This window comes from Stegostoma tigrinum, chromosome 33 (assembly GCF_030684315.1).
Source record: "Stegostoma tigrinum isolate sSteTig4 chromosome 33, sSteTig4.hap1, whole genome shotgun sequence".
Lineage (NCBI taxonomy): Eukaryota > Metazoa > Chordata > Chondrichthyes > Orectolobiformes > Stegostomatidae > Stegostoma > Stegostoma tigrinum.
In genome coordinates, this window is record NC_081386.1 from 4,753,219 (window position 1) to 4,780,755 (window position 27,537).

Below are 27,537 nucleotides of genomic sequence, written 5' to 3' on the forward strand. Positions count from 1 at the left end.
TGGAATACTGCGTCCAGTTCTGGTCGCCCTATTATAGGAAAGATGTGGATGCTTTGGAGAGGGTTCAGAGGAGGTTTACCAGGATGCTGCCTGGACTGGAGGGCTTATCTTATGAAGAGAGGCTGACTGAGCTCGGACTTTTTTCATTGGGAAAAAGGAGGAGGAGAGGGGACCTAATTGAGGTATACAAGATAATGAGAGGCATAGATAGAGTTGATAGCCAGAGACTATTTCCCAGGGCAGAAATGGCTAACACGAGGGGCCATAGTTTTAAGCTGGTTGGAGGAAAGTATAAAGGGGATGTCAGAGGCGGGTTCTTTGCACAGAGAGTTGTGAGAGCATGGAATGCGTTGCCAGCAGCAGTTGTGGAAGCAAGGTCATTGGGGACATTTAAGAGACTGCTGGACATGCATATGGTCACAGAAATTTGAGGGTGCATACATGAGGATCAATGGTTGGCACAACATCGTGGGCTGAAGGGCCTGTTCTGTGCTATATTCTAAAAGATTTAACTGTAGAACACTTGGAAAACAGTGGAAAGCAACAATAGTCCAAGCTGATGACTTAGAAAACAGTGACAGGATCAGACAGAATCAGCATGGAATTAAAAACAGAAAATCATGCTGGACAAATCTACTGGAATTCTTTGAGGGTCTTAATAGTAGAGTTAATAAAGAGGAACCAGTGGATGTGGTTTATTTGGAGTTTCAAAAGGCTTTCATTTAGGTCCCATATAAAGATTAGCGTGTAAAACTAAAGCTAATAGGATCCAGGGCAGTGTACTGATATGGATAGAGAAGTGGTTGGCAAACACGAAAGAAAAGAGTCGGACTTTTCCGAGTGGCAGGCAGTGGCTAGTGGGATACAGCAGGGATCATGCTTTCACTTCAGCTATTCATGATGCATATTAGAGATTTAGCTGAAGGAACTAAACATAATATCTCTTATAACACAAAGCTGTGAGGGAGGGTGAGCTGAGGATGCAGAGATGCATTAGTGTAATCTGAACAAGTGCAGTGAATAAATGCATTGCAGAAATAATATGGATAAAAGTGAGGTTATTCACTTTGGAATCAAGGAAGACAAATGATCTGAATGGCAATAGATTGAAAAAGGGGGAGGTACGAGATGACTTGAGTTTCCTTATATACCCAGTTGCTGAATGCAAGCATGCAAGTACAGCAGGCAGCGAAGGTAAATGGCACCTAAAGGAGAAAGGTTGGCTTGGTGCAATTCTACAGGGCCTTGATGAAACCACACCTGCAGGATCATGTGCAGTTTTGTCTCCTTACCTGAGGAAGCATGTTCTGGCTATGGAGGGAGCATGACAGAGGTTCATTAGACTGATTCCTACGATAGCAAGACTAAGGTATGAAGACAGACTTGATCAGTTAGGAATACATTAGAAGAATGAGGAATCATAGAAACCTACAAATTTCTAATAGGACTACACAGTGTAAACACAGGAAGGATGATTCCAATGACCAGTGAGTCTAAAACCAGGGGTCACAGTCTCAAGATACAGGGTACGTCATTTAGAACTGAGATGAGGAGAAATGTCTTCCACCAGAGTCGTGACCCTGTGGAGTTCATTGCCACTGAAAGTAGTTAAGACCAAAACATTGAATGAATCAAGAAGGAGTTATATTTAATTCTTAGGCCGAAAGGGATCAAAGGATATGAGGAGAATGTGGTAAGTGGTGAAACAATCTCGAAGAGCCAAATAGCCTCCAATTGGTCCTAGTTCCTTGGTTAATAATTATGACATGAGACTAAGACTACAGTTTTGAATAGGAGAAGTATTATTTGAATTGAAATTCTAGCATTAATGGTGTCTGGTCCCTGAAAGCTCTGGATGTCCCTCTTAAAACATCTCTGCTTCTCTTTCTTCTTTTAATCCTTTCTCAAATCCACTATAGAAAGCATTTTATTTGGATGCATCACAGCTTGGTATGTCATCTGCTCTATCTAAGGCTGCAAGAAGTTACAAGGAGTTGAAAATGCAGCCTCTTCCATCATGATAACCCACCTTCTGTTCATTGGCTCTGTCCATACTTCCTGATGCTTTGGGAAAGGAGCCATCACCAAAGACCCCACCTATCCAGGCTGTACTCTCTTTCACACTCTTCCATTGGGCAGAAGATACAAAAGTCATACCAACTGATTCAAGAAGAGTTTATTCCCCACTGTTATCCAAGTAATGAATGGACCTCTCATATTAGAGTTGATTTTTCTTTGCAGCTGTAACATTACATGCTGCATTCTGCTCTATCACTCAGATGTCTTATGTAAGATATGACTAGTCTGGATAGAATGCAAAATGATACTTTTCACTATATACCTGTACATGTGACAGTAATAAATCAAATAAAATATCTCTGACCAAATTTTTGGCCATCAACTCTAATATTGTCTTTTGCAGCTTGCTATCTACTTTTGCTTTATAATCCTTTGAAATGTCTTGGAAGATTTTATGCATTAAAGTTTCATTAACTAAAAAGTCGTTGCTGCATTGCCATCGGACAGTTCTAATGGATTCTAATTCCAAAACCATTTCTCCACATTCTATAATAAAAACCAAAAGAACTGTGGATGATGTAAATCAGAAACAAACACACAGTCGCTGGAAAAGTTTAGCATCTGTGAAGGAAAAAAAAAGAAGAGTTAAAGTTTCGGGTCTGGTGACTCTTCATCAGAAGGGTTCTGAGGAAGGATCACTGAACTCAAAATGTTAACTGTTCTCCGCATCCTATTTTTGGAATATCAAATGTTTATGTTATATCAAGAAATTTAACAAATTTTCAACATGTTTAAAAGTAGCTTCCTTCCTAATCCCCAGTCATTTATTTCATTATCTATAATTTCAAAAGTGAAGAGGTCCTGGAATTTTACTTCCTGGTACGCAGCCTGTGAGAATATATCAAGCAGTTTGGCTGATTACCCTGGTTAATGACATCATCTTTGCCAGATGCCTGGTGATCCCCTTGATGGCTGCCAGATTGAAGCTGTAATTGCAAAGGGGAGATCCATATCTTTATGGGTATCTTTCTTTGAGGTTAGCAGCAAGCAGCATCTTCACCTATGATCATGTGTGAAACTGTTATTCCAGCTCAAGCCTGACCTGTGTTTTGTTAAAAAGTTAGCATGCTTTAACTATTTTACATCCAATGCCCCCATTTACAAAAACAAATATCATGTAGACTGTCTGACTTGCCTTGCCAACTTTCATGGACTGTTGAATATATACCTACACACAATCTGTTCTTGCCTTACCCTGAAAATACTTCAACTGAGAATATACTACTTCTCTGTATTGTTTTAAATTACATTTTTTCACACTCCTTTACATTAAATTGCATTTATTATTTGTTTTTCCATTCTGTGTACATCTGCGATATATTCACCACAGATGAGCCAACTAGACAGAATCTAACTTCTAATTTCAATGACAGTAGAAAGTAGCCTGCTTGACTCCATTCATCAATGCTAATATACTGTGGCAGCATACCATACAGGACATAGACAACAGCAACTTACCAACACTTCTTCAACAACGCCTTCCTAACCTACAACCTCTACCTCCTAGAAGGACAAGGGCAGCATATACATAAAGTTAGTTCTACAGCATGAAAACAGATCCTTCAGCCCTATTCGTCCAAGCCAACCAGGTACCCAAAACTGAATTTGTCCCATTTGTCTGTATTTGGGACATATCCCTCTAAACCTTTACTATTCATGTACCTGTACAAATGCTTTTTAAATGTTGCCATTGTACTCACCTGTACTACTTCTTCCGGCATGTCGTTCCTTACACTTGCCTCTGTGTGAAGAAGTTGTCCCTCAGGCCCCTTCTAAATTTTCCCCTTTCACTTTAAACCTATGTCCTCTAGTTTTAGACTCCCCATGCCTGGGGAAAAGACCTTGACTAATAACCTTATCTATGCCCCTCATGATTTTCTAATCCTCTATAAAGTCAACACTCAACCTCCTATGCTCCACGGAAAGAAGTCCCAGCCTATCCAGCCTCTTCTTTCAACTCAAACCCTCCAACCTCAGTAACATCCTTTATATTTGGCTCTCTCCAACTGTAGCCTCACCCTCTCACGACTGCGCTCTCTCTTTCCTTTTCTATCTCCCACTCCCCGTTTGTTCTCTCTCTCTTTCTTGGCCACATTCAACTTACCTTCCCTTCCTCCTTCCATTTCTCTCTTTTCCCCCTTCTTGCCCTTCTCTATCATTTTCCTCCTCCCTCTCCCAACTCTCTAGCTCTTCTCTCTTCCTCCTCCCTCTCTCTCCCAGCTCCCTGCCACCCTCTGCTCCTCCATCATCTTTCACCTCTCTCCCTGTGTCTATCCCTCCCCTCCATCCTCTGCCTATTGCTTCTTTCTCTTGCTCTCCCATTCCCTCTCACCGTCCCCTTTCTCACCCACATTCCCCCACCCTCTGCCAAGTACATCCATCTCTGTTCACCCAACCACATTTCATTTCCCTTCACTCCCACTCCTCCACTTCTGTCTTCCTCTCCCTATCTCTCTCACACCTCATACCTCTGGGCCATGTACCTCCACCTCTCTTCCACAGCCTCCTTCCCTCCCCATTTTCCACTCACACTCTCTCTCCTTGGTATCTTTCTCCTTCATCCTCCCGTCCACTCCTTGTCTTTCAGCTCTCCTCTTACTCTCTCCCCCACCCCGTCCCATTCTTCTCTCTCTCTCTCTCTTTTTCCGCATCCTCCTCTTCCTCCCACTCTCCTCCACTCTTCACATTCTTTCTTTAATCTGGCTCTTTCACACCCTCCCTCACCAGTCAACCCACACTTACTTTCTCTCTCATCTCATCCCCTCCCTAACACACTCTCTCTCCCTCTTCTTCCCTCACACTCTCCCTCGCTCCATAACACTCGGCCCCTCCCCCTCAAGGCGGCTTCCACACACTTGCCCTCACTGCCTCGCACAGCCACTCTCCCTCACGCTCACACTCTCCCTCCCCTACTCTCACTTACACTCTCCCTCACAATCTCTCCCCCACCCACCCTTGCACTCTCCCCCAATTCCCCCACCCTCCCTCACACTCTCCTCCCATCCCCCACCCTCCCACGCACTCTCCCCGCTTTTCCCCACTCCTGCGCATGCTCTTTACCCCCTGTGCACTCTCCCTCTCCCTCCCGTGCACTGTCCCCCGCCTCGGATTCTCCCCTGTAGTCTCCCCCCGAGCTGCGCGCTCTCCCACGCACAATCGCTCTCCCCCCCCACACACACACAATTGTGCTCTCCCCCACACACTCACAATGTGACTCTCCCAGCCCCACACTCACAATCGCTCTCTGCACCCCCCACACTCACAATCACTCTCTCCCTGCTCTCCCCCCAACACTCACAATCGCACTCTCTCCCCCCACACTCACAATCACACTCTCTCCCTCACACACTCACAATCGCTCTCTACCCCCCATACACTCACAATCGCGCTCTCCCCCCAACACTCACAATTGCTCTCCCCCCCGACACTCACAATCGCTCTCCCCCCCACACTCACAATCGCTCTCTGCCCCCCCCACACTCACAATCACTCTCTCCCTGCTTTCCCCCCGACACTCGCAATCGCACTTTCTCCCCCACACACTCACAATCGCTCTCTCCCCCCCCAAACACACAATTGCACTCTCTCCCCCCACCCTCACAATCGCACTCTCTCCCCCTACACACTCACAATCACTCTCGCCCCCACACTCACAATCGCTCTCTGCCCCCCCACACTCACAATCACTCTCTCCCTGCTTTCCCCCCAACACTGACAATCGCACTCTCTCCCCCACACACTCACAATCACACTCTCCCCCCCTACACTCACAATCGCTCTCTCCCCCCCTACACTCACAATCGCTCTGTCCCCCCACACTCACATTCGCTCTCCCCCCCCACACACAATTGCACTCTCTCTCCCCACCCTCACAATCGCACTCTCTCCCCCTACACACTCACAATCGCTCTCACCCCCACACACTCACATTCGCTCTTTCCCCCCCAACACTCACAATCGCACTCTCTCCCCACACACTCACAATCGCTCTCTCCCCCTACACACACACAATTGCTTTCTCCCCCCAACACTCACAATCGCTTTCACCACCCCACACTCACATTCGCTCTCTCCCCCCACACAGACACACAATCGGGCTTTCCCCCACACACTCACAATGTGGGTCTCCCAGCCCCACGCTCACAATCGCTCTCTGCCCCCCCAACACTCACAATCGCACATTCTCCCCCCAACACACTCACAATCGCTCTCCACCCCGACACTCACAATCGCTCTCCCCCGACACACAATCACGCTCTCCCTGCTCTCCCCCCCAACACTGACAATCGCACTCTCTCCCCTCACACTCACAATCACACTCTCTCCCCCACACAATCACAATCGCTCTCTCCCCCCATACACTCACAATCGCTCTCCCCCCCACACTCACATTCACTCTCTACCCTCCCACACACACAATTGCACTCTCTCCCCCCACACTCACAATCGCTCTCTGCCCCCCCAACACTCACAATCACACTCTCTCCCCCACACACTCACAATCGCTCTCTCCCCCTACACTCACAATCGCTCTCCCCCCCACACTCACATTCACTCTCTCCCCCCCCCACACACACAATTGCACTCTCTCCCCCCACCTTCACAATCGCACTCTCTCCCCCTACACACTCACAATCGCTCTCCCCCCGACACACTCACATTCGCTCTCTCCCCCCCACACTCACAATCGCACTCTCTTCCCCCACACTCACAATCGCATTCTCTCCCCCCACAAACTCACAATCGCTCTCTCTCCCCCACACTCACAATCGCTCTCTCCCACACACACTCCAAATCGATCTCTCCCCCCCACACACTCACAATCGCTCTCTCCCCCTACACACACACAATCGCTCTCTCCACCCAACACTCACAATCGCTCTCTCCCTCCAACACTCACAATCGCTCTCACCCCCCCACACTCACAATCGCTCTCACCCCCCCACACTCACATTCGCTCTCTCCCCCCCAACACACACAATTGCACTCTCCCCCCCACACACTCACAATCGCACATTCTCCCCCTAACACACTCACAATCGCTCTCCCCCTGACACACAGACATTCGGTCCCTCCACCCCCACACTCACATTCACTCTCTCCCCCCCACACTCACATTCGCTCTCTCCCCCCACACTCCCAATCGCGCTCTCCCCCACACACTCACAATCGCTCTCTGCGCCCCCCCACACAAACAATCACTCTCCCCCTGCTCTCCCCTGCCACAGTCACAATCACACTCTCTCCCCCCACACACTCACAATCGCTCTCCCCTCCCACACACTCACAATCGCTCTCCCCCCCCACACACTCACAATCGCTCTCCCCCCCCACACACTCACAATCACACTCTCCCCCCCCACACTCTCACAATCGCTTCCTCCCCCCACACACTCACAATCGCTCCCTCCCCCCCGACACACAATCACACTCTCCCCCCCCACACTCTCACAATCGCTCTCTCCCCCCCCCCCACACTCACAATTGCTTCCCCCCCCCACACTCTCACAATCGCTCTCTCCCCCCCCACACTCACAATTGCTTCCCCCCCCCACACTCTCACAATCGCTCTCTCCCTCCCCACACACTCACAATCGCTCCCTCCCCCCCGACACACAATCACACTCTCCCCCCCCACACTCTCACAATCGCTCTCTCCCCCCCCACACTCACAATTGCTTCCCCCCCCCCACACTCTCACAATCGCTCTCTCCCCCCCCACACTCTCACAATTGCTCTCTCCCTCCCCCCACACACACTCACAATCGCTCCCTCCCCCCCACACTCACAATCGCTTCCTCCCCCCCCCCACACTCTCACAATCGCTCCCTTCCCCCACACACTCACAATCGCTCTCTCCCCCCCACACAGACACAAGCTAGCCCTCTCCCGTTGCTGTGGTAACAGCGCTGCCGGAATTTCCGGTGAGGGGAGGTGGAAGGTCGCCCTGTTGCCAGGGGAACCGCTCTGGCTGAGGGACGCTCTTGTGTTGGGGAGGGCGGCTCATTCCCGAGTGACAGCAATGGGCGAGAGAACCTACAATCCCTCAGTGCTGCTGCACAACTGGTTCGAGGATCTGGCCTTGGATCAGGTGAGGAGAGCAGTATCGTGCCTGTTATATATTTGATGTGTTGACTACTGTCGCCCTGAACCCTCTACCTGACCCACCTCACCTGGACCCAAGTCCTGTCGGCCTGACCCTGTTTTCCTCATCCTGACTAAACACTTTATCCTGTCTCCAAACTTTTCCCCCACCGCCAGCTTAACTTTATCTTTTGTTACTAACGTCCAATCCAATACACCAACCCTATCTTCCAATCTTATTCTTCTCCAAAATCCCTTCCTCCCACCCCAAGCCGCACCTCCACTTCCTACCTACTAACCTCATCCCACCTCCTTGACCTGTCCATATTCCCTGGACTGACCTATCCCTTTCCTACCTCCCCACCTATACTCTCCTCTCCACCTATCTTCTTTTCCCTCCATCTTCGGTCCGCCTCCCCCTCTCTCCCTATTTATTCCAGAACCCTCTCCCCATCCACCTGTCTGCTGAAGGGTCTAGGCCCAAAACGTCAGCTTTTGTGCTCCTGAGATGCTGCTTGGCCTGCTGTGTTCATCCGGCTTCACACTTTATTATCTCGCTTCCTCAACCTCATCTCCAACTCTGAACTTCACTTACTTAATTCCACTGCTAACTGCCCCAACCAAAATCTCACTCTAACCTTTTCCTGCAACTTTATGCTTGTAAACCTATCCTCAGACTTTGGCGCCATTCCTTAACTCCTGGCTGAGTCGCCACCTTGACCCCTTTTCTTCAGTGTAAGCTTGATGCTACTGCTTTGATTCTATCATCTGAAACCTGACTCTTATTTCATTGCCTTGTAGGCCTACCTCCACAGCTGTGTTACAATTGCTAATCCTTTTTCTTGATAGCAAGAAAAACGAAAGAAACAAAAATCGAAAGAAAAACCCCAGTTTGCATTTGACTTCACTGGACCCTGTCACTTTTGCCCTTTTTCTTAAATTTTGAAAAGACATAACCAGACTTGAAACAGTAACTGTTTCTCTCTCCACATATGCTTCCAGACTTGCTGTGTTTCTCTAGCACTTTATGCTTTTATTTCAGATTTTCAACATCAACAGTTTATTTTTAAATTTCCAGTCAATTAAATTTGGGTTACTGGGATAAAAGATGAGTTCTGAAGAAGTGTCATACCGGATTTGAAGTGTTAACTGTGTCCGTCTCCAGATGCTGCCAGACTTGCTGAGTTTTCTAGTACTCTGTGTGTTTGTTTTGAACTTAGTACTGGTATTTGACTAAAAGAAAGTTGTTGCGCAAATAAGCATGTTAAATCGGTGTCAATCAACCACTTGCGAGTAACCCAAATTTAATTGACTGGAAATAAAAAATACTGTTGATGTTGGAAATCTGAAATAAAAGCAGAAAGTGCTGGAGAATCACAGCAGGTCTGGAAGCATATGTGGAGAGAGAAACAGTTACTGTTTCAAGCCTGGTTATGTCTCTTAAAAATTCAAGAAAAAGGGGATAAATGACAGGTTCCAGTGAAGTCCAATGCCAACTGGAGTTTTTTTTTGATTTTTGTTTTTTTTTTCGTTTTTCTTTTCTTTGGCATGTTAGTCGATGGCATCGGCTCAGCAGCAAGAGCAGGGAGCAAGTGTGTGGGGAGTAGCGGCAGCCTCCTGGCAGTCGGAGGTAGCGGCTGATGCAGCACTTGGTGATTGGAGGCAGCGGCAGCAGTAGCAAGGATATCCTCCCAGTGTTTGGGGCTGGCAGCAGAGCCAGGGACTCCTGGTTGCAAGGGGAGTATGGGGTCAGCATGGGACTTGGCGGCGGCAACACCGAGGTGGGCCCAGCAGCAGTGAAGAGATGGCGCCAAGAGTGGCGACTCTTACATTGGTGGATGTGGCGCAAGTGCTGGCAAGGCGGTGGTGGAAGAGTGACGGTGCAGGAGTCGCTAGCCAGCCAACTCAGGACTCATGGAGGAGGTGGCAGAACTAAGATAGACTCTCTTTCAGTTGTATCATTTTACTCTTTTTATTCTTAAACTGTTCAAAATGGTGCCGGATTGTGGTGACAGTTGAAGTTTTTCACCGTATTTTACTGTACTCTTCACTGTAAAATGCAAGTGACAATAAAATCATTCAATCATAAACGGCGTATAAATTAGGGACAAGAGTAGGACTTCTTACCACCTGAAGCCTGCATCACCATTCTGTAAGATCATGGCTGATCTGCTCCAGATTTCAATGCTTATTTTATGCCTGCTCCTCATAGTCCACAGCTCCTTGATATTTCAAATATTTCAAAGACAGTCACCTGTCACATATGGATAATTATATATTCATTCACTTATTCATCCACTCCCTCTGCCACAGTAGTAGCATTGTGTACCATCTACAATATGTACTTGCAGAAATTCTTCATGGCTCGTTAGACAGCATGCCTCAGATCTATGACCACTACCACTAAGAGAAGCAGATATATGGGAACATCATAACCTGCAAGTTCCTGTCCAAGTCTCTCAATATCCTGACTTGGAAATGTATCGCTATTCCCTCAGTGTTGCTGGGTCAAAATCCTTGATCTTCCTCCCTAACAGCCTTGTGGGTCTACCTACAGTGGTTCAAGGAGGTGTCTCACCACCATCTGCCTGAGGGAAATTAGGGACTGTCAATAAATTCAGGACTAACCAGTGATATCCACATTCCATGAATGAATAAAAATTAGAAAAGAAAGTGTATATATAGCTTGAGCAACATCTGTCCAATAAGATCAAAACTAAAAATTACTTTGAAAAGTGTCTTTTACATTGCTATCATGTTACTTAGACTGGAAGAAAATTTTCCACTTGTTGGTGGAAACGGTGACCAGAGGCATAGGTTTATGGTAAGGGATAGAAAGTTTTGTAGGACCTGTGAGGGAAAATGTTTTCACCAAAAGGTTGGTGGGAATCTGGAACTCACTGCCTGTAAGGGTGGTAGATCAGAAACCCTTATAACATTTAAAGAAGTATTTGGATGTGCACTTTCTATGCCAATGCATACAGGGATATGGACCAAGTGCTGCAAAATAGGTATTGAATAGTTAGATGGTTTCGTTTTGACTGGTGTAGATGCGATGAGCTAAAGGTCCTTTCTCTGTGCTGTAGATCTGTATGACACTGCGATCATTGTCTGTAGTCTACTATATTTTGAACTACAGTTTGTATTCAATTTTATTTCTGAAAGAAGGAATTAGAGAAAACGCTCTTTATGGTCAACCTCATCACGTGCAATTCAGTCAAATTCATGAATGCAGATTTAATTCCTCACTTCAGTTCATGGAATGTGTTAAAGAGTTTAAACAGAAAACAGTTGTTTATGCACCAACCACCAGCTATTGAACGAACCCACCCAACACCAAATGTTCAGATCATCAAGTTTATGTAATAGCATATTTGATTACAGAAACATTTGAGTACTTTGTGGAGTGTAATGCCTCCCAGACTGCATTCTTTTGGCCAAAATGTACTTTGTATGTTTTAATCTATGTAGTCAATGTCTGAGTGTTTTTCCGTTGCTCGAACAAATTGGGAATGAATGAATTACTGAATGTTAACTAGTTTACGTAGGATTGTGGTATCAGCAGAGTGTCTATTGTTTATTTAAGTGCCACTTGGAACCAGAGTCCTTTGCTCAGCTCAAGCCTGTGTAATATTGGACATTTTTGGTACACAAGTCAATCCATTTCTCCCACAACCGCATACCATGCTCTGGACTTTTCTTTCATAAGGACTTCATCAATGTAGGCTACTTGGTTGACTTACAGCTTGCTCTGATGATGCAGCTTGATGCCATGGCTGAGTGGACACTTCAGTTCCAATGGGTGTGCATCCTTCACCAGATATCACTCCGGTCCTCAGAGGATAGGACTCTGGTTTCTGCATCCCAGGACAGTCAGGAGTGTATTTGAATTTGTAACCTTTCAAATCAGAGAACAACATGCTATCACTGAGCTCCCAGCTTGATGACCAGTTTTGGAAAGTGTATGCTGTCAGTGTACAAATACTCTTTCCTCTTTTTCTATTGCATAGAAACCTTTGAAATTCCCAATGGTTGTGTGCCCTTTAAGAAACCTTTTCCTCTGTGGCACTGTTGAATCAGAATTTAACGTTGTATCTGCACATGGACTCCATCTAGTGGCTGTTATTATTGAACAGTGTGACATAACTAAAAACAATTTGGAGAGTGTTATTGAATAGAATTTATGACAGGAATTTTGCCCATTGTCTTGAGAAGTGGCAGAGTTAGGGCTCTTGTGACACACTGGTAATGTCCCCACCCTAAACCAGAAGGCCTAGTTCAAATCCCTTCTGCTCCAGAGATGTGTAATAACATCTCTGAACAGGTTGATTAGAAAATAGGCTCTAAAAATAATGACAGCTGGCAAAGTTCCTTGTTAATATCATGGTTAATATCCCTGTCTGTCACACTAGAAACAGGGGTTTAATTCCATGATGAGGTGTGGTTGATCTGTCTGATGGGTTGTATGTAAATGGGGAGAGATGACAAGATCCTCCTGTCATCTGTTTTGGGGAAATCACACTCTACTAAATGCATTTTAGGCACTTAAATACCAATGGCAGGTTTTCCTCTGGATTAAAGACTCCAAGGACAGATTGACTCTGTTCAAATCTGTTTTCATGATACCATAATGTTAAGTAATAACTTCCATGAGATGGAGTCTGTGCAAATACAGTGTTGGTTGTAAGGGTGGCATAGTTGGGTGAGGGGATAGGTGGCTGGGGGATAGTCAGGTTGTGTTGAAGGTTAATTGGACGGTCAAGGTTAGTTGGGGAAGCCTTGAGTTGTGTTGTAGGATGTAGATAGGGGTTGTGGGTCAGTTGATAGTCCTGGGGGCAGTGGGACAATGGCGATGGAGGAATTGGTGAGCATTTGGGTTACACTAATCACTGAGTTAGGCCAGAAATTAAACTGCCTCACACTTCTACTCAACTGCACACACTTCAAGTGTTAGTATCTTGGCAAGTCGTGTGTATCTGGTCCAAGTGTCTACCCTGCATTCAGAATTGGAAACTTTTGTGGAGCAGTAGAGAATCAGCCCGTCAGAAATTCCACTGGGATTTACATGTCAGGACCCCAACAGGTTCCTGACATGTATCTCCCAATATACATCCCATCTCCAACAATCTGGAGACAGGACGATTGAGGCCGATAACTTGATAATATATACTTTTGTCATTGACTGAGGTGTAATCATCAGCCAGGGATTAACTCCACCTTTTTTTTGCCCACACCTAGTGATACATAAGACTGACATAAGGTTTGCATATGTTAACTCCATTACTTTTCTTCAGAATAGTGCATGGGCTCTTTCATGTCCATGCAGCTGAGTCTGAAGATGAGACATCAGTTTGCAGACTTATTAAAAAAATGGCACCTCTGCATACACTTGCTGTAGTTAGGAATCTAACCAGCCACCAGTGGATCATAGAACTACCCTGACTCATTGTCCCAGATATTCCAATATGTGCTGGTATAGCTGAGATTTCTACCACTCCCTTATCTGCAGTAAAACATGCCTATCTGCTTTTGCTATACAACAAATGTATAGATTATATAAATCTGATTAACTACAGCATATTTTGATTGTCTGAATATTTAACACAAAGAATGTCAATGGGAGGAGTAATTTGAAGACATTTCCTGCTGAACATACATATAAAAATCACAGCCTGAAAATTACTGTGATCGTACAAGTGCATAATGTATTCCTATTCAATTCCTCTATATTCCAACAGACATAATTCCATTGAAAATTAATGGATAAAGCATAACAACACATTAAATGCGTGTACTATTACATCACCTACTGTAATGTTCAGACTAGTGCCTGTCTAACCTTCTACCTATCAGTAAGTGAACCACTCAGATATCTTTGAGGATCTGATTCTATAACAATTTGTGATTTAAGTGAGACAGCCTGAATGTGTACTCAGACTGCCATGTACATACAGACACTCCCCCTGCTCCACCATGATGTATTAGGTGCATAGTGCACACTCTCATTTATTACACCTCAGTAGTGTCCATGAAGCCTTGATTACAATAGTAACATTAAAAAAAAGCATTTGGATAGGTACTTGGATGGGAAGGGTTTAGAGGGGTATGAACTGAATGCGGGCAATTGGAACTTGCTGAGTGGGCAGGATGGGCTGGTTTGGGCCGGAGGGACTGTTTACATGCTGTATTATTATATAACTCTAAGTGTTATTGGAGGCGCAATGAAACATCTGGGCCCTATAAGGAGACACAAACAACCATGTAAATGATGATAAACATTTGAACATTGTTCCTTCTGCCACTGGCATAGCCTCAGCACACATTCCTCTCCCTCTCGCTGTAACCATATCATAGGGAACACCCCTATTCTTTAGATGAGGTGGAAGGAGACTACTTGGCAGTGGAACCTATTGGTCTGGATGGTTTGATGTGGTGTCCCTAAGGGCATTGGTGTCTGGATGACTCAGACATGTTGAGGGACTTCTTATCAGAGGTAAGTTGACTCTCCCTAAGTGTGAACCTCCAAGGATTGGATGGAGGTAGGTAGGGTGGAGATGGGGTGTCTGGCTACCCCTGTAGTGACCTCATTGGAAACTGCTGCGGTGCCTTTGTGTGGCTGTTCCTCTGACTGAGTGCCTCCTGACACAACCCTGTATTCAAAGAACAAAGAAAATTACAGCACAGGAACAGGCCCTTCTGCACCAATATGCTGCCCATTACAACTAAAACCCTCTTCCTGGGACTGTATCCCTCTATTGCCATCCTATTCGTGTATTTGTCAAGACGCTGTTTGAAAGTCACTGTAGATTCTGCTTCCACTACCTCCCCTGGCAGTGAGTTCCAGGCACCCACCACCCTCTGTGGAAAAAAACTTGCCTTGTACATCAAACTCATGGCCCCTGGTAACTGACTGTTCCACCCTGGACAAGCTTCTGACTGCCCAGTCTGTCCATGCCCTTCATAATCTTGTAGACCCCTATCAGGCCGCCCCTCAACCTCAGTTGTTCCAGTGAGAACAACCCAAGCTTCTCCAACCTCTCCTCATAGCTAATGCCCTCCATACAAGGCAACATCCTGGTAATTTTTTTCCGTACCCTCTCCAAAGCCATGACATCCTTCTGGTAGTGTTGCGACCAGAATTGAACACAATATTCCAAATGTGGTCTAACTAAGATTATAAAGTTGCAACGTTACCTGACAATTTTTAAACTTGATGCCCTGGCCGATGAAGGGAAGCATGCCGTTTGCCTTGTTGACTACCTTTTCCACCTGTGTTCCCACTTTCAGTGACTTATGTGCCTATGCACCCAGATCTCTCTGCCTATCAATACTCTTAAGGGTTCTGCCATTTACTGTATAGTGTCCATCTGGATTAGACCTTCTGAAATGCATTACCTCACATTTTTCTGGATTAAACTCAATTATTCATGTGAGGACAGGACACTTGAATTGGGATCAAGATTCCCCACTTTATTTTTGCTACTCCATTGGTTCTGAGGACCAGTGGTTGGAGCAATGGTGTGCAAGTCTGTAGTGTCTCCGGCATCCTCTGAGTGTATTTGACCTGTCCGTAAGAGACAGCTTCCAACTTGTCCATGGAGGCATATAGATGGCCGCAATTATGGAGGATTTTAATCAACGTATGGAATGGTCAAACCAGGTTGGTCATGGCAGCCTTGAGGAGGGGTTCATAGAATGCATCTGCGATAATTTTCTTGAACAAGATGTATGGAATCTACAAGGGATCAAGCTATCCTTGATCTAGTCCTTTATAATGAGACAGGAATAATTAATGATCTCACAGTTAGGGATCCTCTTGGAAGGAGTGATCACAGTATGGTCAAATTTAAAATACAAATGGAGCATGAGAAGGTTAAATCCAATACCAAAGTTCTGTGTTTAAACAAAGGAAACTATGATGAGCTGAGGGAGGAATTTGGTAAGGTAAAATGGGAGCAAAAGCTTTATGGTGGTTCAATTGAAGAACAGTGAAGGACTTTCAAAACAATTTTTCACAGTGCTCAACAGAAGTATATTCCAGTGATAAGGAAGAACTGTTGGAAAAGATCTAGTCAACCATGGATGTCTAAGGAAATAAAGGAAAGTATCAGATTTTTAAAAAATACAAAAAAGCAAAGAGTAGTGGGAAACTAGTAGAATGGGAAATCTTTAAAGGCCAACAGAAAGCCACAAAAAAAGTTATAAGGTAAAGTAATCAGTGATAATGGGAACTGCAGATGCTGAAGAATCCAAGATAATAAAATGTGAGGCTGGATGAACACAGCAGGCCCAGCAGCATCTCAGGAGCACAAAAGCTGACATTTCGGGCCTAGACCCTTCATCAGAGAGGGGGATGGGGTGAGGGTTCTGGAATAAATAGGGAGAGAGGGGGAGGCGGACTGAAGATGGAGAGAAAAGAAGATAGGTGGAGAGGAGAGTATAGGTGGGGAGGTAGGGAGGGGATAGGTCAGTCCAGAGAAGACGGACAGGTCAAGGAGGTGGGATGAGGTTAGTAGGTAGGAGATGGAGGTGCAGCTTGGGGTGGGAGGAAGGGATGGGTGAGAGGAAGAACAGGTTAGGGAGGCAGAGACAGGTTGGACTGGTTTTGGGATGCAGTGGGTGTCCAGGGAAGACGGACAGGTCAAGGAGGTGGGATGAGGTTACCTTCCCCTGCAATCGCAGGAAATGCTACACTTGCCCCCACACCTCCTCCCTCACCCCTATCCCAGGCCGCAAGATGACTTTCCACATTAAGCAGAGGTTCACCTGAACATCTGCCAATGTGGTATACTGCATCCACTGTACCCGGTGTGGCTTCCTCTACATTGGGGAAACCAAGCGGAGGCTTGGGGACCGCTTTGCAGAACACCTCCGCTCGGTTCGCAATAAACAACTGCACCTCCCAGTCGCAAACCATTTCCACTCCCCCTCCCATTCTTTAGATGACATGTCCATTATGGGCCTCCTGCAGTGCCACAATGATGCCAAAAGAAGGTTGCAGGAACAGCAACTCATATTCCGCTTGGGAACCCTGCAGCCCAATGGTATCAATGTGGACTTCACCAGCTTCAAAATCTCCCCTTCCCCCACCGCATCCCAAAACCAGCCCAGTTCGTCCCCTCCCCCCACTGCACCACACAACCAGCCCAGCTCTTCCCCTCCACCCACTGCATCCCAAAACCAGTCCAACCTGTCTCTGCCTCCCTAACCTGTTCTTCCTCTCACCCATCCCTTCCTCCCACCCCAAGCCGCACCTCCATTCCCTACCTACTAACCTCATCCCACCTCCTTGACCTGTCTGTCTTCCCTGGACTGACCTATCCCCTCCCTACCTCCCCACCTATATTCTCCTCTCCACCTATCTTTTCTCTCCATCTTCGGTCCGCCTCCCCCTCTCTCCCTATTTATTCCAGAACCCTCACCCCATCCCCCTCTCTGATGAAGGGTCTAGGCCCGAAACGTCAGCTTTTGTGCTCCTGAGATGCTGCTGGGCCTGCTGTGTTCATCCAGCCTCACATTTTATTATAAAGTAAAGTAAGATAGATTATGAGAGTAAACTAGCTCAGAATATAAAAACAGGCAGCAAAAGTTTCGATAAATACGTAAATCGTACAAGACTGTCAAAGGTAAACATTGGTCCTTGAGATGATGATAAGGTCAATTTAATAACTGCGAATGAGGAAATAACTGAGGCATTAAATAGTTCATTATCATGAAGGAGGCAGTGCTGCCAAGTTAATGGGGCTAAAGGTGGACAAGTCTCCTGGCCCTGATGAAATGCATCCCAGAGTACTAAAGGAAGTGATAGGGGAAATATCAAATGCACCAGTAATTATGTACCAAAATTCATCGGACTCTGGGGTGGTTCCTGCAGATTGGAAAACAGCCAATATGACGCCACTGTTTAAACAAGGAAGTAGACAAAAAGCAGGTAACTATATGTTAGCTTAACTTCAGTAGCGGGAAAAATGCTTGAATCTACCATTAAGGAAGAAATAATAAGATATCTGGATACAAATTCTCCCCTTGGGAACACACAGCATGGGTTCATGAAGGGTAAGTCATGTTTCACTAATTTGGTGGAATTATTTGAGGACATTACTTGCATGGTAGACAATGGGGAACCTGTGAATGTGGTGTATCTGGATTTCCAGAAGGCATTTGACAAGGTGCCACACCAAAGGCTGCTCTCTAAGCCTTGCTTGAGGATTGCTTGACTGGTAGAAAGCAAAGAGTAGGGGTAAATGGGTGTTTTTCTGGTTGGCGGTCAGTGTCTAGTGGTGTGCCTCAGGGATCAATGTTGGGACTGTAATTGTTTACAAGTTACATAGATGATTTAGAGTTGGGGACTTAGTGTGGTGTGTCAAAGTTTGCAGATGACACTAAGATGAGTGGTAAAGTGTGCAAAAGACACTGAAAGTCTGCAGAGGGATATAGACAGTCTAGGTGAGTGGACAAAGGTCTGGCAGATGGAGTACAACATTGACAAGTGTGAGGTCATCCATTTTTGTAAGAATAACAGCGAAATGGACTATGTTTTAAATGGTAAAAAATGGTAGCATGCTGTTGTGCAGAGGGACTTGGATGTCCTTGTGCATGAATCACTAAAAGTTGAATTGCAGGTGCAGCAGGTAATTAAAAAGGCAAAAGGAATTTTGTCTGTCATTGCTACAGGGATGGAGTTTAAAAATGGGGAGGCTATGCTGCAGCTACATAGGGTCATGGTGAGGCCACACCTGGAGTACTGTGTGCAGTTTTGGTCTCCCTACTTGAGAAGGGATATACTAGCATTGGTGGGCTTGCAGAGGAGATTCACTTGGTTGATTCCAGAGTTGACAGGGTTGGATTATGAGGAAAGACTGAGTAGGCTGGGATTATACTCATTGGAATTCAGAAGAATGAGGGGAGATCTTATAGAAACATTTAAGATTATGAAGGGGATAGACAAAGTGGAGGCAGGGACATTGTTTCCATGAGCAGGTGATACTAGGCCTAGAGAGCATCGCCTCAAAATAAAGGGAAGCAGATGTAGGACTGAGGTCAGGAGGAACTTCTTCACCCAAAGCGATGTGAATCTGTGGAATTCCCTGCCCAGTGAACTGGTTGTAGCTACCTCGCTGAATGTGTTTAAGGCAAGGCTAGATAAATTTTTGAACAGTAAAAGAAGTAAGGGTTATGGTGCAGGCAGGTAAGTGGAGCTGAATCTCAGAAAGATCAGCCATGATCTTATTGAATGACAGGGTAGGCTCAAGAGGCTGGATGGCCTACTTCTCCTCCTCCTGGTTCTTATGTTCTTATGACTGGTTCCACTGCCGCAGCTTCTGGTCTATGAGGGCCATTCTTTTGATTCTGATCCTCACTGTGAATGCGGCTTCATCAACAGCACCTCTTTGTGCATTTGGATCCTCTCCTGTCAGGGTCAGGGCAGGTGCCTGGTCACCAGCAGTCGTCTGACTGTCTTGGTGCATTTCTTACTCAACCGTCTATGGAGCTGTTGCTGTGCTGTACCGTGGTAACCAGCCTCTGATCCCACACTTTTCCAATTGTGTCATTACAGCAGTGGACTTCTATGGGAAATCTGCCCATCAAGTCTGTTCTGCCAAAAATACACTAAAACCTCCGTTAATTATATGTGGTCTTGAAAAAAAATAGGAGCATTAGTAAAAGCAGAGCAATATTTTGAAAGACATCAAGCTGAAACAAAAGTGCTGAGTCTCGCCCAGACATCTCTCTTGCCAGTTTACCTTCATTTCACCCTCAAGCCATAGTTTATAGATGTGAGGCTGGAAAAGCACAGCAGGTCAGACAGCATCCGAGGAGCGGGTAAGTCAATGTTTTGTGCCAAAATGTTGACTTATCTGTTTCTCAGATGCTGTCTGATCTGCTGTACTCTTCCAGCCTCACACCAATAGGCTCTAATTTTACAAGCCTATGTCATGGAGTCTTGCCGATATGAGATCACATTCACAATAATAATATCAAAGTGCTTTTTATTTTTAAATTGTATTTTTCAATGCTATAATAAGTTCTTGTGACAGTAAACGGGAATTGAGAGTGGTTTTGAATAAAAAGTATTTTAAATGTTTGAAGAGATTGCCTTTGGCTGAAGTGTGTTCTCCTGACAGCCATTGTCACAACCGCATCAGGCATGTCTTCAAAGTGGTCTGTGAAATGTAAATTTGCAGATTCAATTTTCCCCCATTTCTGTTAGTCTTTTAGGGTCAAAATGTCCCAATTTTAAAGAAAAACAGAGCAAAGCTTTGGTCTGAAACAAGATAAAGTTTAGTTCATTACACACTATTGTTGAAAATAATAGAAAAAAAGTGATAATAAAATGTGAGGCTGGATGAACACAGCAGGCCAAGCAGCATCTCAGGAGCACAAAAGCTGACGTTTCGGGCCTAGACCCTTCATCAGAGAGGGGGATGGGGGGAGGGAACTGGAATAAATAGGGAGAGAGGGGGAGGCGGACCGAGGATGGAGAGTAAAGAAGATAGGTGGAGAGTGTGTAGGTGGGGAGGTAGGGAGGGGATAGGTCAGTCCAGGGAAGACGGACAGGTCAAGGAGGTGGGATGAGGTTAGTAGGTGGCGGGGGGTGCGGCTTGGGGTGGGAGGAAGGGATGGGTGAAAGGAAGAACCGGTTAGGGAGGCAGAGACAGGTTGGACTGGTTTTGGGATGCAGTGGGTGGGGGGGAAGAGCTGGGCTGGTTGTGTGGTGCAGTGGGGGGAGGGGACGAACTGGGCTGGTTGAGAGATGCAGTAGGGGAAGGGGAGATTTTGAAACTGGTGAAGTCCACATTGATACCATATGGCTGCAGGGTTCCCAGGCGGAATATGAGTTGCTGTTCCTGCAACCTTCGGGTGGCATCATTGTGGCAGTGCAGGAGGCCCATGATGGACATGTCATCAAGAGAATGGGAGGGGGAGTGGAAATGGTTTGCGACTGGGAGGTGCAGTTGTTTTTTGCGAACTGAGCGGAGGTGTTCTGCAAAGCGGTCCCTTGCGGAGGCTTGGGGACCGCTTTGCAGAACACCTCCGCTCAGTTCGCAGCGGAGGCTTGGGGACCGCTTTGCAGAACACCTCCGCTCAGTTCGCACCCGGTGCGGCTTCCTCTACATTGGGGAAACCAAGCGGAGGCTTGGGGACCGCTTTGCAGAACACCTCCGCTCAGTTCGCAAAAAACAACTGCACCTCCCAGTCGCAAACCATTTCCACTCCCCCTCCCATTCTCTTGATGACATGTCCATCATGGGCCTCCTGCACTGCCACAATGATGCCACCCGAAGGTTGCAGGAACAGCAACTCATATTCCGCCTGGGAACCCTGCAGCCATATGGTATCAATGTGGACTTCACCAGTTTCAAAATCTCCCCTTCCCCTACTGCATCCCTCAACCAGCCCAGTTCGTCCCCTCCCCCCACTGCACCACACAACCAGCCCAGCTCTTCCCCCCCACCCACTGCATCCCAAAACCAGTAAAACCTGTCTCTGCCTCCCTAACCAGTTCTTCCTCTCACCCATCCCTTCCTCCCACCCCAAGCCGCACCCCCTGCCACCTACTAACCTCATCCCACCTCCTTGACCTTTCCGTCTTCCCTGGACTGACCTATCCCCTCCCTACCTCCCCACCTACACACTCTCCACCTATCTTCTTTACTCTCCATCCTCGGTCCGCCTCCCCCTCTCTCCCTATTTATTCCAGTTCCCTCCCCCCATCCCCCTCTCTGATGAAGGGTCTAGGCCCGAAACGTCAGCTTTTGTGCTCCTGAGATGCTGCTTGGCCTGCTGTGTTCATCCAGCCTCACATTTTATTATCTTGGAATCTCCAGCATCTGCAGTCCCCATTATCTCTGAAAAAAAGTGATAGTCATTTGCTAAAACTCAGAAAGATGCCTGTGAAGATTAGGGTAAGATCAGTCAGTTATCATTGCAAACCTGTTACTTGCTTGAAAGTTCTCTTTCTGTGGTGAAGGGGTGGTAAATTTGATGTCACTATTTACCAGCTGCAATGGATTCTACAGCTGTATTGTGGGAGGTTTCTTCTATAGGTTGAGCAGAATAGGTCTGGGAAGGAATGAATTCTTCTTTGTTTTGCTTTTATGTCACTGCAGGTTGTGGTACTTGGTAGCCTGGTTTAACTAGACTGCCTTTCTCAGTCCCTCCCAAGAACCCTTCTTCTCTGATGGTATTTCTCAGCATTCTCCTTGACGTTCTCGTTAAAATGGTGTTTCACAGCCTGTTATATCTAACCTTAATGTATCCTAAAACTGTTGCATTATGTTTCCATATCAGATAACAAAAACCCATCTATCATTTTTCATTTGCGGTGTTTAATATTTAACTGTTTCTGCCATTAATTGAGATGGTTTTCATTGTCAGGTGAACTCAGATAAGCTATTCACATCTCCAAGGGAACCATTGTCCGTGAGTTTCTGTTTAGCCTTGGAAATGTTCATTTAATTTCAGACGATTCCTTATGATTTCGTCCTGAGATAAGTACGGTCTAGCTCCAAGACCAGTTTAATCTACAAAGTTGTCATGTGAATTACAGCCACTCCCATCCTCAGCCCCCATTCTGGACACAACAGTGAATTAATACAGCGGGTTTCTAGTTCTAAAACTGCCTTGAATGACTAATGAAGATCTGGGAGGGTTTAGCAACATTTCAAATGGGTATTTAATAAGACCTATCACAAACTCAGCAAAAGCAGAGACATCTGGACATGGTGTACAAAGTTGTGCATCATAATCTAAAAAGAGTGAGATTTGTGCATGCACCCAAAAATGTAATAAAAAGCGTTTCTTTTTATATTACTTACAGGATGTTATTAAAGACTTCATTGCGAAGAAAGAACGTGGGGAGCTTTTGATCCAAAAGATGGGATCTTACCGAGAAGCTCTACTTGAAAAGGTGATGATCAGTTTCAAATATTGAGTTTATTTTTACCACAAGGCAATCATTTTTCATCAGTGTTTGACCACAGTTGCAGTCAGATCATCTCATAGTTCCGGTATCAAATTAAACATAAATCATCTTTATTATACTTTGTAATGCCACAGCTTGGTGTGATTTGGTATTATTCACTAAAGCACGATGCTGTTTAATCTATTTAGTTTTGCAGGTATTAATATGGGGAGTTTCTGACGCTGACCATTTGTTCGCATTGGTGTGCATAGCTAGAATCAATGGCTGCATTTTTAAAATCACTCTATATATCTCCAATAATTTTGCGCATGATTGTGCCTTTTTTGAAATTTGGGTTTCCTACCAGCACGTTGAGCATCTTCTCATAGCAGATGGCTAAGTTTTTTTGAGCATATTAAAACTCCTATGCACTGAAACCTGCATCATAAAAAGTGAATCATTCCAGTTCTACATGAATAGAAGATGTTTGAAAAGAATGAAAAGATATTGATTAAAGGGATTGAACTGCTGGAGAGAGAGAATGGCCCAAGAGTGTCAAGAACAAAATCTCTTTGGTTACAACTAAGGAGCAATACAGTATGTAATTACTTTTGGTGTATTCACAACAGATGAAAACAATTTGGAGGAACAAGCGTTGCATGGAAATTGTGGAGAGGTACAAGAATTAGTGCAAGCCTGAGGGTTTGAGTCGTCTATTCTTCCTAATTCATATGTTTGTAATTATAAAGTAGTTACAATGGGGGATACTAAGTATCTGAATACAGTTTGGGATAGTTGTGGTGAAAAGGCCTGGTAAGATACAAGATTTCATAGTGCACATTCAGTCCAATAAGAAAGGAAGCACTGCTGGACCCAGTTCTTGAGAATGAGGTGGGCCAAATGGAACACGTCAATGTGGCAACATTTAGAAGACAGTGTATCATAAGGCTTATGCTGAGAGTGATAAACGATAATGAACAATCCAGAGTAAGAGAATTAACTGAGGAAAGGAAACTTCACTGGGATAAGAATGAATCTGGGCTAGATAAATTAGAATCAAAAATTGGCAGGAAAAATGGTAACTGAACAAGAAGCGATCCAGTTCAGACATGGTCAAGGTATATTCCTACAAGAATGAAAAGTAGGCCAAACAAATCCAGAGGTCTGCCGAGAGCACTGTAGACAACAAAGTGATTAAAATGAAGGAAAAAACTTGTCCTAATGACAGATGCCAGGTGGATGCTGCTATCAGGCTTATGTATATATATAGATATAGATAGATAAATTGTGTACAGTTGTGGGTGCCACACTATAGAAATAATGTGAATGCATTGGAGGGAGTGCAAAAGTGGTTTAAAAGAATGGATCTAGGATTGAGAAATTTCAGGTATTGAAGAGGCTGGGCCTGTTCTCCTTGGAGTGAAGAATGTTAGGATGAAATTTGATAGAAGTCTTCATAACTATGAGCGAGCTGAAGAGTGTAGTTAAAGAGAAGTTGTTCCTACTCATAAAAGAATAAAAGACAAAAGGGGCATGGATTTAAAGTGATGTGCAAATGAAGCAAGGGAGATGTGGGGAATTTTGTTTTCACAAAGAGGGTAATTAGAGTCTGGAATGTGCTGCCTAGAAATCTGGTGGAAGCACGTACATTTGAGGCATTTGAGGGCACTGGATGATCATTTGGATGGAAGTAGTGTGCTGGGATATGGGGAAAATGCAGGTACTGGAACCAGTGCAAGCATAATGGGACAAATGGCCTCCTTCTGCACTGTAACAATTCTCTGATTCTGTGGTAGACAGTTCAGACAGGATGTAAAAAGAAAACAAATTAGAGAAGGAAAAGAGACTGGCAGCTAACATAAAAGGGATCCTAAAATCTTCTGTAGGTACACAAATAGTCAGAGTGGTTAAAGGTGACATGAGGAGATATATCTAAAGTATTAAATAAATACTTTACACCTATCTTGACCAAGGAAACGGGTTACAGTGACAATTGAAGTGATTAACATGTTGGAAGGATTTTGACGAGATTAAGGAACGTATTGCATTGACTGTACTTAAAGTTGGTAAGGAGCAGGACTGGATAGGGTGCATCAAGGACATAAAGGAAATGAGACATGAAATTTTGAAGGCATCAGGCATAATCCTCCAGTCTTCCATACACTCTAGAATGGTGCCAGCGGTCTCTAGAAAGGTGTAATGATAAGCCCACCAACAACAGGCCTTGCTGGTTTGGAAACTAAACAATAATTTAGAATGAGATAAATAGTCACTTAGACAAATGCAGGTTAGTTAAAGCCAAGTTGGATTTATTCAAAGAAAATCATGTTTAACTAAATTACTGTAAGTTTTTTGATGAGAATGTAATGAGCTGCCTTCTTGAACACTGCAATCCCTGTGCTGTAGGTTAACCCACATTGCCGTTGGGGTGGAATTCCAGGATTTTGATTCAGTGACACTGAAGGAACGGTGATATATTTCCAAGTCAGGATAATGAGAGGCTTGGAGGGGGTCTTTCAGGGGTGGTGTTCCCATGTATCTGCTGCTTGTCCATTTAGATGGAAGTGGTTGTGGGTTTGGAAGGTGCTGTGTAAAGATCTTTGGCAAATTTCTTCGGTGCATCTCGCAGATAGTATGCACTACTGCTGGGCATCAGTGATGGAGTGGCTGAATGTTTGTGAATGTGGGGCCAATTTGGGCTTCTTTGTCCTTGATAGTGTCAAGCTTCTTGAGTATTTTTGGAACAGCACTCATCTGGACAAGTGGGGTGTATTCCATCACAATTCTGATTTGTGCTTTGTATATTTTACATTTCAGACAGAGGTGAAAAAGAATTTCCCCTCTGAGGGGGTTGAGAATGTGTAGAATCTGGATGTGAGTTTGCTTGCTGAGCTGGAAGGTTAGTTTTCAGATGTTTCGTCACGATTCTAGGTAACATCATCAGTGAGCCTCCGATGAAGCGCTGGTGTTATGTCCCGCTTTCTATTTATCTGGTTAGGTTTCCTTGGGTTGGTGATGTCATTTCCTGTGTTGGTGATGTCATTGCCTGTTCTTTTTCTCAGGGGATGGTAGATTGGCTCCAAATCAATCTGTTTGTTGATGGAGTTCCGGTTGGAATGCCATGCTTCTAGGAATTCTCGTGCATGTCTCTGTTTGGCTTGTCCTAGGATGGATGTGTTGTCCCAATCAAAGTGGTGTCCTTCCTCATCTGTATGTAAGGATACGAGTGATAGTGGGTCATGTCGTTTTGTGGCTAGTTGATGTTCATGTATCCTGGTGGCTAGCTTTCTGCCTGTTTGTCCAATGTAGTGTTTGTCACAGCTCTTGCAAGGTATTTTGTAGATGACGTTCGTTTTGTTTGTTGTCTGTATAAGGTCTTTTAAGTTCATTAGCTGTTGTTTTAGTGTGATGGTGGGTTTGTGGGCTACCCTGATGCCAAGAGGCCCGAGTAGTTTGGCAGTCATTTCGGAAATGTCTTTGATTTAGGGGAGAGTGGTTATGGTTTCTGAGCCCGTTTTGTCTGTTTGTTTGGGTTTGTTGCTGAGGAATCGGCGGACTGTGTTCGTAGGGTATCCATTCTTTTTGAATACGCTGTATAGGTGATTTTCTTCTGCTCTGTGTAGTTCCTCTGTGCTGCAGTGTGTGGTGGCTCGTTGGAATAATGTTCTAATGCAGCTTCGTTTGTGGGTGTTGGGATGGTTGCTCCTGTAGTTCAGTATTTGGTCCGTATGTGTTGTTTTCCTGTAGACGCTGGTTTGAAGTTCCCCATTGGCTGTTCGCTCTACTGTGACATCTAGGAATGGCAGTTTGTTGTTGTTTTCCTCCTCTTTTGTGAATGTTATGCCAGTAAAGGGTATTATTGATGGTCTTGAAGGTTTCCTCTAATTTGTTTTGTTTAGTGATGACAAAGGTGTCATCCACATAGCGGACCCAAAGTTTGGGTTGGATGATTGGCAGAGCTGTTTGTTCGAGTCTCTGCATTACTGCCTCTGCTAAGAACCCTGATATCGGAGATCCCATGGGTGTACCATTGGTTTGTCTGTAGGTTTTGTTATCGAAAGTGAAGTGGGTGGTGAGGCATAGGTCCACTAGCTTGATGATGTTGTCCTTGCTGATGAGGTTGGTGTGTCTGGTGTACGTGTCTTCGGCTCTTCTAATAGTGTAGTCAGTGTTTCTTTGGCCAGGTTGATGTTGATGGATGTGAACAGGGCTGTTACGTCAAAGGAGACCATTATTTCATCGTCTTCTATATTGGTGTCTTTGATCCACCCAAGAATTCCTGAACACCATCAAAGACACCAAAATAGAAGAGGATGAAATGATGGTCTCCTTTGACGTAACAGCCCTGTTCACATCCATCAACATCAACCTGGCCAAAGAAACACTGACTACACTATTAGAAGAGCTGAAGACACGTACACCAGACACACCAAACTCATCAGCAAGGACAACATCATCAAGCCAGTGGA

At 45.2% G+C, this 27,537-nt stretch overlaps 1 protein-coding gene across 1 annotated transcript in view; it reads left to right on the plus strand.

The window, feature by feature from the left end:
- The first annotated feature begins 7,990 nt into the window (after positions 1–7,990).
- The window catches only part of cfap161 (cilia and flagella associated protein 161), a 68,106-nt gene continuing 48,559 nt past the window's right edge, over positions 7,991–27,537 (plus strand). The window contains exons 1-2 of the mRNA XM_048562963.2: positions 7,991–8,170; positions 22,985–23,074. Coding sequence (XP_048418920.1) covers positions 8,102–8,170; positions 22,985–23,074 — 159 coding nt within the window. The 5' untranslated portion in view covers positions 7,991–8,101. The remainder of the gene's footprint in view (positions 8,171–22,984; positions 23,075–27,537) is intronic.